This window comes from Bufo bufo, chromosome 1 (assembly GCF_905171765.1).
Source record: "Bufo bufo chromosome 1, aBufBuf1.1, whole genome shotgun sequence".
Lineage (NCBI taxonomy): Eukaryota > Metazoa > Chordata > Amphibia > Anura > Bufonidae > Bufo > Bufo bufo.
The window spans coordinates 719,655,075-719,669,061 of record NC_053389.1 but is presented as its reverse complement, the minus strand read 5'-3'; the positions used below and the strand labels follow the sequence as shown (position 1 = coordinate 719,669,061).

At 45.9% G+C, this 13,987-nt stretch overlaps 1 protein-coding gene across 1 annotated transcript in view; it reads right to left on the bottom strand.

The window, feature by feature from the left end:
* IQCH (IQ motif containing H) overlaps nt 1-13,987 on the bottom strand; it is a 141,165-nt gene that overhangs the window by 45,791 nt on the left and 81,387 nt on the right. Inside the window, exon 14 of the mRNA XM_040414305.1 lies at nt 8,045-8,236. Coding sequence (XP_040270239.1) covers nt 8,045-8,236 — 192 coding nt within the window. The remainder of the gene's footprint in view (nt 1-8,044; nt 8,237-13,987) is intronic.

The window sequence follows — 13,987 nt, the reverse complement described above, 5'->3', positions numbered from 1 at the left end:
TTAACGAGTGACAGAAAATCAAAGGGCTGTTTTGTAAGCATATGAAAAATTAACACGGAGGGATACAAGTGAATTAAATCAATAGCGATCAGGGCGCGAGATTGATACCTGGGGGGCCCGCAGACACATTGCTCTACATGATATTATATTGCTGCTTATTAAATTGCCCCGTGCGTTATTATATCATTTTCTTTATTGCTAGATCGTTTTTCATGATATTATTATCAGTCTCTACATCCCAATAGATCACCGCGGCTAAGTATACATCTCTGTCGTAACCTATTTTTTTATGTTTTCCTTTGATTTACTAGGTTAGAACATATTGTGCCGAGTGGCTTTTCCCCGACACCGTACCCTTGAGAGTCTGGCATCCATAGGGTCACCTCCGTCCATTTCTTTAACCCCGTCCTCCCCCCATATCGATATTTAACGTGCACAGTAGTACGTGAAGATATACTGATCATACGTGGCTATGGAGTTTGGCAAACATCATATTTCCTTGCAAGCTGATTTGAAAATGATGTGCTAATGCCATACTGCTGGGAAAGCCCCATTTGGGAGAGCGGCTCTGAACAATAGATTTTTAAATGCAGCCCCTCAGGGCAAGGTTCTCATAAGAATAAGCATTTAACGCTCAATTCCAGACAGTTCCGCTTAAAGGGGTATATTCATAACTGATTAACACCCTGCCACGGCGATCAGGATATTATTTTAGATCTTTACTGTCAATCATTTCGCGGAGAGACGGATACATGCGAAGGAACAATTTTGAGATGTTAGGGTTAAAGCAGGTCATGCTTTTCGGCCCACGTCTCCTGATCCTACAGTTTAGCCAAGGGACAGCGTGAGGGTCTGTTGTCTGAGTCTGATCTAATTTTACTGCAAACAGGGGATGCCATAAGGAACTCACACTCGTCATTTGTCAGCAGAACACAGCGAACAGCAGGAGTCTGATGACTGCCCTAGATATGGGGAATGCAGCCAAAACCCCACGGTGAGAAAGATTACTTAACCCTTTTTTGTCTGCCCACAAAAGATTGGGGGGGGGGGGGGGGCGTGAGAGGTGTCGAAGCGGTAGGCTGCACAGCACCATGGGATTTATCTATCACTAAACTACACTACGGGCTTGATCCTGAACAGATCAAGGAGAAAATACTTAAGAATGACATCAGAACCCAGATTCTGAAAAATGTGGGGGCTATGCTGTAAAAAATCAAATAACTGTCAACATTTTAAAGGGGTAGAATATTGATGACCGATTCTCGGGATAGGTAATCAATATCTGAACGGTGGGGGTCCAACACCCGGCAACACCACTGATCAGCTGTCTGAAGAGGCCTCAGCGCTTCGGTGAGTGTTGCGGCCTCCTCGCTGCATAATGAGCACAGCATCATTCCTTGTATAGTGGCTGGGCTTGGTATTGCAGAATGGGACAGAGCTGGAAACAGATAATAGGAGGAGTCTGACCCCCACCGATCAGATATCGATGACGTATCCTGAGCATGAAGCCAGCGATGGTAACAACCACTGAAATCTTCTACCAAATGAATTGTAATAAAGATGAAAAATTCAATAAAATTAATAAAATGAAACGCTCCATTACCAAATGTGATATCCAGGCATGGGATTCAGCCGGTTCCCTCCAGTTCTCCAGAATCGGTTGTTAAAAATACTACCGGATCGGAGAACCGTGTTACCGGCTGAGTCCCAGTCCGGTGCTCTGGCGGCAGCAGGGGAGCTGGAGATGTTCGCTTCCATTGCTTCACGCGCCGCTGTTTAGTTTAGCTCCTTAGTTGGGTGGTATGTGTGTGTAGTGTATATATGGTGTATTTATGTATGTCTATCATGTATATATTTATGTGTATGTGTGTTAAATATATATGGTGTACGTATATGTAAACATGTGTCGTGACGCTGCGTGTCCTCCGCTGAGTAGGGAACCTGTTGTTAAAAATTTGACTCCCACACCTGGTGATATCATCTGTTTCAAAACTATAGCTACGTAAAATCCCTGCCTGCATCTTAGCTCTGCTGCTTTACAACAATAAGTGACCCGAAACTAGACCATAAGGCCTAGTTCACACGAACGTATGGCTTTTCCAGTGTTTTGTAGTCCGTTTTTCACGGATCCGTTGTTCCGTTTTTTTGTTTCCGTTGTGTTTCCGTTCCGTTTTTCCGTTCCGTTTTTCCGTATGGCATATACAGTATACAGTAATTACATAGAAAAAATTGGGCTAGGCATAAAATTTTCAATAGACGGTTCAGCAAAAACGGAACGGATACGGAAGACATACGGATGCATTTCCGTATGTGTTCAGTTTTTTTTGCGGACCCATTGACTTGAATAGAGCCACGGAACGTGATTTGCGGGCAATAATAGGTATGTTCTATCTTTCAACGGAACGGAAAAACGGAAATACGGAAACGGAATGCATACGGAGTACATTCCGTTTTTTTTGCGGAACCATTGAAATGAATGGTTCCGTATACGGACCACAAAAAAACGGCCCGTTAACTCGCAAAAAAAACGTTCGTGTAAACTAGGCCTAAAGCTTAGTGTAGTCAGCGTGAGTCACAAATCCATCCCTTTCTGGTTCAGGGTGGAGCCGCCTTTGCCACCACCATCAGTTTAGATTGGTGGCACTTTGACCTTTTGACATCTCCAAGCTAGTTTTCTAACGCATAGACCACATTTGGATTCTGTAATAATGGTGTACAGTGACAAGTTAAAGGGATTGTCCAAATTCAATGAAATCTCTGGCAGCAACAGCAAATGTGCAAAAAAAAAAAAAAAAAGTCACGTTCAATCTTATTCTCCCTTGCCGCTGCCTGTGCTATGCTCTGGTCCTCCCACCTGGTATTTGTTTTCCTTGGTGGAGCAGTGATGTCCTGTACACACTCCACCTCATGTCATATACTGCTGAGGCCAGTGATTGGCAGCATGGTGGCGTCACTGCTGCAGGACCGGAGTGTGCGTCAATAAGCGGCAGGGGAGAAAACCGGTATCACTTCTTTTGTAATGTTAGCACATTTACTGTCGCTAGGAAAGTTCCAATTACACTTGGACAATACTTTAAAATTGTCTCTGAACTTTGGTAAAACTTTTGATATGTCATAGCCACAGATCAAAGGTTTTGGTCGATGGGCGTCTAAGTGCTGAGACCCCTTCCTCATAGACTTTCTATTGAGCTCGTCTCCTGTACCGAGAAGAGAAAGCACTTTATGAGAGCCCTTGTCCTAGAGTCCGGTGGGGGTCTCAGCACTTGGACGCCCACCGATCAAAAGCTTTGATATGTGGCTATGACATAGTTTTTTTCAAAGTGCAGGAACACTTTACCACTACTCGTGTACACATCTGGATGACTTGCAGTTGGCTGGGGGGAGAGTTATCAAGACTTATCCGCAACACAACATTAATTACACTGCAGAACACAATGCAGAGATAAACTATTTTCAGTCCCATAGGATAACATGGGGGAAGACATGATGTTGCAGATTTTATGGCAAAAAACAACATGTGAGTGAACCCTAATTATTACGTCTGTGGGCTGAGGTGGGATGTTCCCAGCATGCAGTGGTCAGTACCAAGGGTGGTCAAAGGAAGGGATAATAAGTGAACAGACAACATGGTCATGGACGCCCAAAGCTCTTTGATGGGCACGCGGAAGTAAGGCTAGTCTGATCCCAAACAATAGCTAGTGTAGCAGAAATTGCTGAAAAAGTTACTGCTGGCTATAATAGAAAGGTGTCAGAACACACATTATAATATTATGGGGATGCATAGTCACAGCCTGGTCAGAGAGCTCATACTGACCCCTGTCCACCTCCAATGCATACTTGCCAACGTTTAGGTTGGTAAAATCGGGACATCGCATACCCCACTCCTGAGAACGCCTGCAAATGCCCACTTATGGGTGGGGTCGCTGATGGCCTCACCCAATTTTGCCTTGGATTGTCTTTGAAAATCAGGGACAGTCCCTGCAAATTGGGAACTGTTGGCAACTATGTGTCACGGCCATGCCCATGACCGTGACTCCTTTACCGCATGCGGTTGCCTGCGGTTTTGAATGGGCGTTCAACCACGGGTGAGGGCCGCTTGTCTGTGGCCTCACTTGTGGTTGCCGCGGGCAACCAGTGTTTTTAGCAGCAGAGCAGCCTGAGCGTCGCTAGGCAGCTTGCTGCTCTGGCATGCGGTCACACCTAGCAACCTTTTTGTTAGGTGTGTGTGTTGATTGCACTTTTGTATGTCTGTGTGCACTCTGTTTTGTGTGTGGTGTGCACTGACATCTTCCCTTCACTGTGGTTGCCCGTGGCAACGTTTGGTTGTATGTGTACATGTGGTGGCAGTGTCCCGGCCTTCGGGCTGACTCCCAGGACACGCTTGCCACCCATGTCGTTGCCTGCGGCAACAGCCACAGTGTGTTTGTAGTTTTGACAGTATGACCAGAATGGCTCCTCACCTGGTCCTTCCCTCGGAAGAGGGTAAAGCATGCACCGCTATCTACGGATGGGGTGCATGCGCGTTCTCCGGAGGGAGAGCGTTATGGGGCTTTCAGCATTTACGGCACGGTGAGTGGCATTCCCCGCCATTCCTTGCTCACCGTTGTCCGTGTTGGTGTCCCCTTTGTTTGTCTTTCCCCTCCCCCCTCCCATTGTTTTCTAAGCCTCACCAACCTTCCCCTTTTTTGTTGGGAGGGGCTTTGAGGGGTGGGAGTATGCATTCCCTCGAAAGAGGGTGAAGCATGTACCGCCGTCTGCTGAAGGGGTACATGCGCGCTCTCCGGAGGGAGAGCGTTCTGGGGGTTTCGCCTCTGACGGCGCGGTGAGTGGCGTTTCCCCGCCATCATCGTTGCCTCATTTGGCGTTCCCCCTGATTTTAGTTACACGTGGTGTTTGTTTGGTATGCGGTATGCATACCTTCGAAAGAGGGTGCAGCATGCAGTGCCATCCCCTTGCGGCCTGCATGCGCATTCTCCGGAGGGAGAGCGTTCCTGGGGGTTCTCCGTTAACGGCACGGTTGGTGGCTTATTCCCCGCCACCTTACCTTCCGTGTCCGTGTTGGGGATCCCTCGTCCCTCTCCATGTTCCCATCTCTGGTCGTCTGCTGGCAGCACTCCGTAAGTGGTCCGGCTGTATGCTGGTTAGGAGTGTCTGCTGGCAGCGACTGGAGTGGGGACGTGAGTGGAGAGTGCCCTCGTCCATCTCTCGGTGGTTCTCTCCCCTGTGTCGCTGGTGCGGGCTGCAGGCCTCGTCGGACTGGCTGTGTTGTGTGCTGGGAGAGGATGCAGCTGACAGCGACTTTTTGGGAACCGTGTCTGAGAGTGGACGTCCCCTTCTCCCATCCCCTTGTGTGAGTCCCTCACGTTTTTTTTTTTTGGTGGGGGGGCTTTGAGGGGTGGGAGTGTCACGGCCATGCCCATGACCGTGACTCCTTTACCGCATGCGGTTGCCTGCGGTTTTGTATGGGCGTTCAACCACGGGTGAGGGCCGCTTGTCTGTGGCCTCACTTGTGGTTGCCGCGGGCAACCAGTGTTTTTAGCAGCAGAGCAGCCTGAGCGTCGCTAGGCAGCTTGCTGCCCTGGCATGCGGTCACACCTAGCAACCTTTTTGTTAGGTGTGTGTGTTGATTGCACTTTTGTATGTCTGTGTGCACTCTGTTTTGTGTGTGGTGTGCACTGACATCTTCCCTTCACTGTGGTTGCCCGTGGCAACGTTTGGTTGTATGTGTACATGTGGTGGCAGTGTCCCGGCCTTCGGGCTGACTCCCAGGACACGCTTGCCACCCATGTCGTTGCCTGCGGCAACAGCCACAGTGTGTTTGTAGTTTTGACACTTCCCCTTTAAGTTATGTTTTCCTTTCTGTGGTATTGGAAGGGTTAACTCCCTTTCTGTGTGTCTGAGTCACGGGGTGTGTCTGACTGTTGGGTGTGGCCTCTTGGCCCTATAAAGCCTCAGTTGTAGGCAGTAGCCAGAGAGGGTGTTTCAGCCATGCTGGCTGTAGACATCCTCCTGGTTACTTACCAACTGCCAGTGGGGGCCAACCTTCTGGTCATAAGTTTATATATGTCCTTTGGTGTCTGAAGATGTGTTTGCTTTATGTTGTTTTATTGCACCTGTGGTCCTGGGTTCCCGTGTGTTGTATGTTTGTGTGCTGAGTCCTGCTGTCTGTGGGCAGTACACCCACATGGGTTCCAGGCTTGGTTGTCTGTGGCAGGTCAGTGTGATGTTTGTGGCAAGTACCTGCCACTGCCACAGGTTGCACTTGTTCTCCCTTCCTTGCAGCTTGGCCAGTTAGACTCCTGTTCCTCCGTATCCAGAAGGAACAGTATGTCTTACTCTGACTCCTAGCCTAGGGACCGGCGGAGGGCGAGTAGGGATCCGAGGTTCCTGCGCATGGGTCCTCCTACCTTCAAGGTCGGCCCATGCAGGTAGGAGTTAGGGTCAGGTTAGGGACGCTGTTAGGAGGTGACCTGCTCCCTAATCCTGTTCGTCCTGGTCAAGCAGCGACCATCATCCTCCGGCACACGGCTGAGGGTTTCCCCCATCCTCAGCCGTGACACTATGCCAGTGGTGCATATAAAGACAAGTATGATTCATGGAGACCCCACTTCACAACTTACAGGACTTAAAGAAGTTGTTTGAGATTAAAAATGCTCTGCATCAGCCTAAAATAAAAAATGATGTTATATTCATCCCCTTCTCCAGTGTCTGTGTCTGCTTTGTTGGTCCGTTCCCCCTGCCCCTTTGTTTACAAAGTGCAGTAGGGACGTGCTGCAGCCAATCACAGTCCTCAATGGTGTGGCATGTTGATGACATGCACAGTGATATACAGGTATATGGCACATGACTGCTGCAGCCATTCACTGTCCTCAGTGGCAGACCGCAGAGGACCGTGATTGGCTGCAGCGAGTCATGTGCTGTATGCCAGTGCCTCCCCGCTGCAGTTTGTAAATAAGTAGAGGCAGGAGGACTAGACCGGTGTAACTGGGAACAATGTTGGAAAAAGAGAGAAGTATGAGAGGATTTATTTATTTTAGGCTATTGCAAGGATTTTCTGAGTTTTTTAATGATCCATGAGTCCATTTTCCTCATCTTCAGAGGTCTTGTGATATCCACAGAGTCCATTGTATTCATCTTTAGAGGTCTTGTGGAGTCCATAGAGCCCATTTTCTTCCTCTTTAGAGGTCTTGTGGAGTCCACAGAGTCCATTTTTGTAATCTACAGAGGTCTTGTGGAGTCCACAGTCCATTTTCCTCCTCTTTAGAGGTCTTGTGGAGTCCACAGAGTCCATTTTTGTAATCTACAGAGGTCTTGTGGAGTCCACAGTCCATTTTCCTCCTCTTTAGAGGTCTTGTGGAGTCCACAGAGTCCATTTTTGTAATCTACAGAGGTCTTGTGGACTCTATAGAGTCCATTGTTCTCATTGTACAAACAAAGAAAATGTAAGATGTAAATGTAAACATGTATTTGTGAAGATTACTAGGAAGGGGACTAGATATCAAAAATGAAATGTGACCATTTCAGAGGCCGTGGTCAGTAGTGACCATGTAGCATTCAGGATGCCACAGCCAGACTGAGATGATAATACCAGCTTCTCAATCTGCTTCATCCCTCTATGGCAGGCACAGGTCTGGGTGATGTGACACACAGAGAAAGGGGAACTTGTCATTATGTATCATAAACTGTTATGCAAATACCTCAATTTGTAACTATTAACATAATTTAGCGCTCAGAGACATACACTCATTTCTAATCATCGCAGTGGAATGGAGTCTTGTTCTGTCGTTTTCAGCCTGCAGGAAAGTCTTTCATCAAGATGCTGTAATGTTTTAATAACCTGCCAGCGTTCACCGGCTGTGCCGCTGCCGACGACACTCCTACATTGTCCTCATTAAGGAAGAGAACAGGTCGGGGAATAACAGGACATTAAAGCATTGCCGGTGTGCAGGATCCCGAGGCTTTGAAGCTGCTGTTACTGACAACAGGGGTCTGTTAACCCCATCTGTGATGAACTTGGGTAACATTACCTGGAATATGGACTCACCTGTACCCACTTCTGCTTCCAGGTTTCACCCTTGTACTGCTGACGCTCTTTCACTGCCCAGGCATAACATGGAAGGTGGGCAGCGATGTCACAAAAAGCGGTCCCGTTGCTGCCAAATTCATGGTCCACTTTGAATAACCAGCGGGTCACCAGCAGATTATCGACTATAAGTTGGCTCAGAGAACTGAAGAACTGTGAATTTGGTAAAAAGACAGACATGCTGAATGACGTAAAACAGCAAAGACAATACAAAGAGGTGGAAAATTAAGAAGAAGAAATGTGCACGACATAAATAGGTTTAGTGGTTACATAATGCATTGGGTTTACCTGTAGTCCTAGGTAATACTAGAGGTAACGCATCCTAATACTATGGGGGAGTTTTATCAAGACCGAGGCTTTCTGCGCTTGTCTTCATATCCCCACGCTCCGCCAGAGGTTGTGCTTAATTTATGATGAGGTGCACACCCCTTTCCCATGCCCTTTCGGAACAGTGGCGAGGGCAGCGGAAAAAAAAAAGGAACTTGCAGCTTTTGGAAAAAAAAAGTTGCATTTATAAATACAAAGCTGGCGACTTTTTAAAGGCACTTTTCTGGTGCAAACTGTGTGCCAAGTGCCAAATGAAGTCTATGTTCACACACCAGTTAGAGTGTATGCTGGATAAGACCCCAGCATACAGAGCATCCAAAACAGTCTTCTTTTTGCCTATGGTGGGCAAGTATACAATGATAGATCGCTAAAACAAAAGGGTATAGAATAGTGTAGTAGACTACGCTGTTCTATACAACCATATCCAGCAAAGAAAACAGTACTGTGCAGAACATCGGAGTCAATGGGTGATGGATACCACTGTATGGTAGCTGTCACAGGTCAGCAAAGAAGGTATACATCAAACAGAGACCATTAACGAGATGTGAACAGAGCCTTAGCTCATTACCATCGGACACACTCAGTTCTGCTACCTCTGTAGGAGGCATTATTCAGATTAGTTCATGATGCTAAAGTTCAAGATTATTTTTTTTCCAGGTAACCATCATGCTGAAATAAAGGCTGTACCAGATAAGTAATGCAAGATGGATTTCTAAGGTTTCTAAACTGGCATGTGGATCCCTTTTAGATCAAAAAATGTTTAAACTAAACTAATGATTAAAACAACTAAGGCTACTTTCCCACTTGCGTTGCTGGATTCCGGCAGGCAGTTCTGTCGCCGGAACTGCCTGGTGGATCTGGTAATCTGTATGCAAACGGATACCAATTGTAGACGGATCCGGATGGCGATCCGTCTCACAAATGCATTGCATGCAACCATACAGTGACTGCACTGAAGACATCCTGATGCATCCTGAACCGATTGCTCTCCATTCAGAATGCATGGGGATAAAACTGATCAGTTTTTCCCCAGTATTGAGCCCCTAGGACGGAACTCAATACCGGAAAAGAAAAACGCTAGTGTGAAAGTACCCTAACAAATGGAAAAATAAAAATTTTATATATATATTATACCCCCTGTTATTTCTTCTGAATAAATTGACAGCTGGGTGTTTTCAGTCGGAGGGTGTAGACATTTGGACAAGGGGAATGCTAACACCCAGTTGTCAAATAATACATTTCTAGTAGGAATAACAACACAACATAGAGTTATCTGAAAACATGCTCCCGAATTGTCATTTCATGGGGAATACATGTCTGAGCAGAGCGGACACGGAAATATGCAGCATTTTACATTACCAGCACAGTGAATGGGATTTTAAAGGTATGCAGTAAAATCCACCACAAATCCACATATAAGTCCTCTGTCACACATCAGTGAACCACGGACCAGTCACGCATCCATTGGGTCCGCAATGACACAACGCAAGCACGCCCTATTTTCTTCTGTAATTATGGATCTCTCATGCACATTATTGTCTATGGGTCCATGAAAACCATGGACACAACACAGATGCCATCATGTTTGATCTGTGGTTTTCAGGGATCATTGCTAGGATATGCACTGGAAATTTATTTTCAGCCGAGCAGTGCCTGTAGAATACAGATGACGCGCAAGGGCAAAAAACGGACACGCGGACCAAACACATAATCTACACAGACATTTTCACAGATGAACCACTGACCAGCTTTTCACAGATGCCATCTGGCCACCAATGATATTAATACAATAGAGGGGGCGCACACTGGCCACCAATGATAATACAATAGAGGGAGGGAGGGGGGGGCCACACACTGTGCCACCAATGAAAATAATACAATAGAGGGAGGGAGGGGGGGGCCACACACTGTGCCACCAATGAAAATAATACAATAGAGGGAGGGAGGGGGCCGCACTGGCCACCAATGAAATTAAAACTGGGGAGGGAGGGGGTCTGCCCCCTGCTGCCTGGCAGCCCCTGATCTACTATAGGGGGCTATGATATGCACAATTAACCCCTTCAGGTGCAGCACCTGAGGGGTTAATTGTGCGGATCACAGCCCCCGTAAGAGATCGGGTGCTGCCAGGCAGCAGGGGGCAGTCATGTATACAGTTCTCAGTATATTCTAACTTGAAGCGTCCCCATCACCATGGGAACGCCTCTGTGTTAGAATATACTGTCGGATCTGAGTTTCACGATCTAACTCAAATCCGATGGTATATTCTAACATAGAGGCGTTCCCATGGTGATGGGGACGCTTCAAGTTAAAATATACCATCGGATTGGAGAAAACTCTGATCCTATGGTATATTAACTCCTGACTTTACATTGAAAGTCAATGGGGGACGGATCCGACTTTTTTTTTCATGTCCGTGGATCCTCCAAAAATCAAGGAAGACCCACGGACGAAAAAACGGTCACGGATAACGGAAAAACGGAACCCCGTTTTGCGGACCGTGAAAAAATACTGTCGTGTGCATGAGGCCTAAGGCCTCATGCACACGACCGTTGTGTGCATCCGCGTCCGTTCCGTCATTTTTCACAGTTTAGCGGAGGTCCCATTCATTTCTATGGAGCTGTGAAAAAAAACTGATAGTCCTCCGTTTTTTCTCTGCGTCCGTGATCCGTGATTCCAGTCCGTCAAAAAAATATAACCTGTCCTATTCTTGTCAGTGGAAAACGGAGGACGGACCCATTCAAGTCAATGGGTCCGTAAAAAAAAACGGATGCACAACTGGTATGTCATCCGTGTCCGCTTTTTCTACAAGACCTTGTTGCAATAAAATTACACTTTTCATTAACCTTCCTTTTTTTCCCCCTGTCAGACAAAAAAAAAGGAAGACACAAGGAAACACAACTGAAGCAAAATCGGACACTGACCACTGAAGCCAAATCACTGACAGTGAAAAAACACTGTCGTGTGCATGAGGCCTAACAGATAGAAGGCAATCAGCCTCAGGGTAACAACCACCTGTGAGGCCTCATGCACACGACCGTTGTGTGCATCCGCGGCCATTGTTCCTTGCTCCGTTTTTTTTTCGCGGACCCATTGACTTTCAATGGGTCCGTGGAAAAATCGGAAAATGCACCGTTTGGCTTCCGCGTCCGTGATCCGTTTTTCCAGTCCGTGAAAAAAATATGACCTGTCCTATTTTTTTCACGGACAACGGTTCACGGACCCATTCAAGTCAATGGGTCCGTGAAAAATCACGGATGCACACAAGATAGTCATCCGCGTCTGTGATCCGTGTCCGTTTTTCCTATCATTTTGAATGCAAACTTGACTTTTTTTTTCACTTTTCATGTCCGTGGATCCTCCAAAAATCAAGGAAGACACACGGAAGAAAAAACGGTCACAGATCACAGAACAACGGAAATTCGTTTTGCGGACCGCAAAAAAAAACGGTCGTGTGCATGAGGCCTGAATGGAATACACTTCAGTAAGTCTTCAAATCAAGCAAATAGAGCACTGTTCAGACACGCTCGAGAGGCTTTTGCAATACAATCGAAAAAACACACTAAAAACAAAAGCAATAGATTAATATACAGAAAATCCCTGATGTTAATAGTGATATATATCGTCCTGTCTCCTATTTGAACCTGTTGGGAATCTGGTTGCAAGCATAAAAATCCAGAAAGTTTCCCTTGCTAGTACAGGGGAAACTCGAAAAATTAGAATATCGTGCAAAGTTCATTTATTTCAGTAATGCAACTTAAAAGGTGAAACTCATTACATGCAAAGCGAGATATTTCGAGCCTTTATTTGTTATAATTTGGATGATTATGGCTTACAGTCAAAGGCACAATCTCAGGTCCCCTTTGCTCAGGGGGTACGGATTAATTAGCTGACTAGAGTGTGACACTTTGAGCCTAGAATAATGAACCTTTTCACAAAAATCTAATTTTAAGCTGCATTAATGCAATTCCTTTTCATTTGCATTAGGCCTCATGCACACGACCGTGCCGTTTTTTGCGGTCTGCAAAACACGGATCCACAAAATAACAGAAGCCGCCCCCGTGTTGCCTTCCGCAATTTGCAGAACGGAACTGGTCGCCGGCAATATAAATGCCTATTCTTGTCCGCAAAGCGCGGACAAGAATAGGACATGTTATATTTTTTTAGCGGGGCCGCGGAACGGAGTCACTCCATGTGCTGTCCGCATCTTTTGCGGCCCTCACTGAAGTGAATGGGTCCGCATCCAAGCCGCCAAAACGGGTGCAGACCCAAACAACGGTCGTGTGCATGAGGCCTTACTGAAATAACCGGACTTTTGCACGATATTCACATTTTTCGAGTTTCACCGGTAGTTTTTTCTTATGATCGCCCCCTCTGTATGGTTTAAATACCCTTTCAATTCCACAGAAGGTGAAGAAAGATAAATCACCCCTGTGGACATCACGGAAGTGTCTGGAAACTGCAGAGGCGTTCAGTGCATTCATCGGATAAATCTTTACGGATCCTTGTTTTTAATGTATTAGTAGTGCATCCCACGTACTGCAATCTACAAGAAGTGCAGCAGATGAGACACACAACCTACTTAGTGTTGCAATTAATATAGGGTGACATTTTAAAGGTAATATTGGTTTTGTATGATGTAACGGTCTTTGTTGTCGTATCAAAGTTGCAACAGCGACAGATCTCATGTCCTCACCTATAAAAGCCTTTTGTTTCCAGCCAAGTACATGATGGTTTTTCAAAAAGAAACAAGCTGGGGGATAGTATAGAGCCGACCGTACGAGCTCTTTTTGCAACACATTTAAAAAAAATATCCGAAAAAAACCTTACCTTGGTACAAAATAGGAATCTATTTATTTATGATATTGGTAACCTGTTTGTACTAAAACAATGCCCTTCTTTTTGGACTGGTTCTCATGCGTACTCCTAGAAAATGGAGGTAGCACATCTTTTCTCCTGGTATCAGAGGCATATTTGATGCCTCGTTCCAAAGACTAGGTGCGATATTTCCTAGCCCAAAAAACGGCTAGAAATTCTCTGACATTCACTTTGAAAAGTCGCATCATCTGAGCAGTTACGTCTAGACCTTATAAACTCGCCCCTTGGAATATTTGTAATGATGTGTAATGGATGACATGATGTCGCAGGCAATAAAGAATTGCCCGCAGTAGGTTTAATATAAGTGGCAGAGACAATGTCCTGATGGCATGCAGTGAGCAACAGATCCCAAAAAAGTATACTCATTGTGTCAAAATTTTAAAATGGAACTTAAATTACAGTCATTGTTGTTGATAAATGTTCCGAAAGCAATGATGTCCTCCTGACGGCCTTCCCAAATAATGAGGAGGTCATCTATAAATCTACCATACCATATTAGGTGCGATGAAACCAGATTCCCAACAGGTTCAAATAGGAGACAGGACGATATATATCACTATTAACATCAGGGATTTTCTGTATATTAATCTATTACTTTTGTTTTTAGTGTGTTTTTTCGATTGTATTGCAAAAGCCTCTCGAGCGTGTCTGAACAGCGCTCTATTACTGAAGTGTATTCCATTCACAGGTGGTTGTTACCCT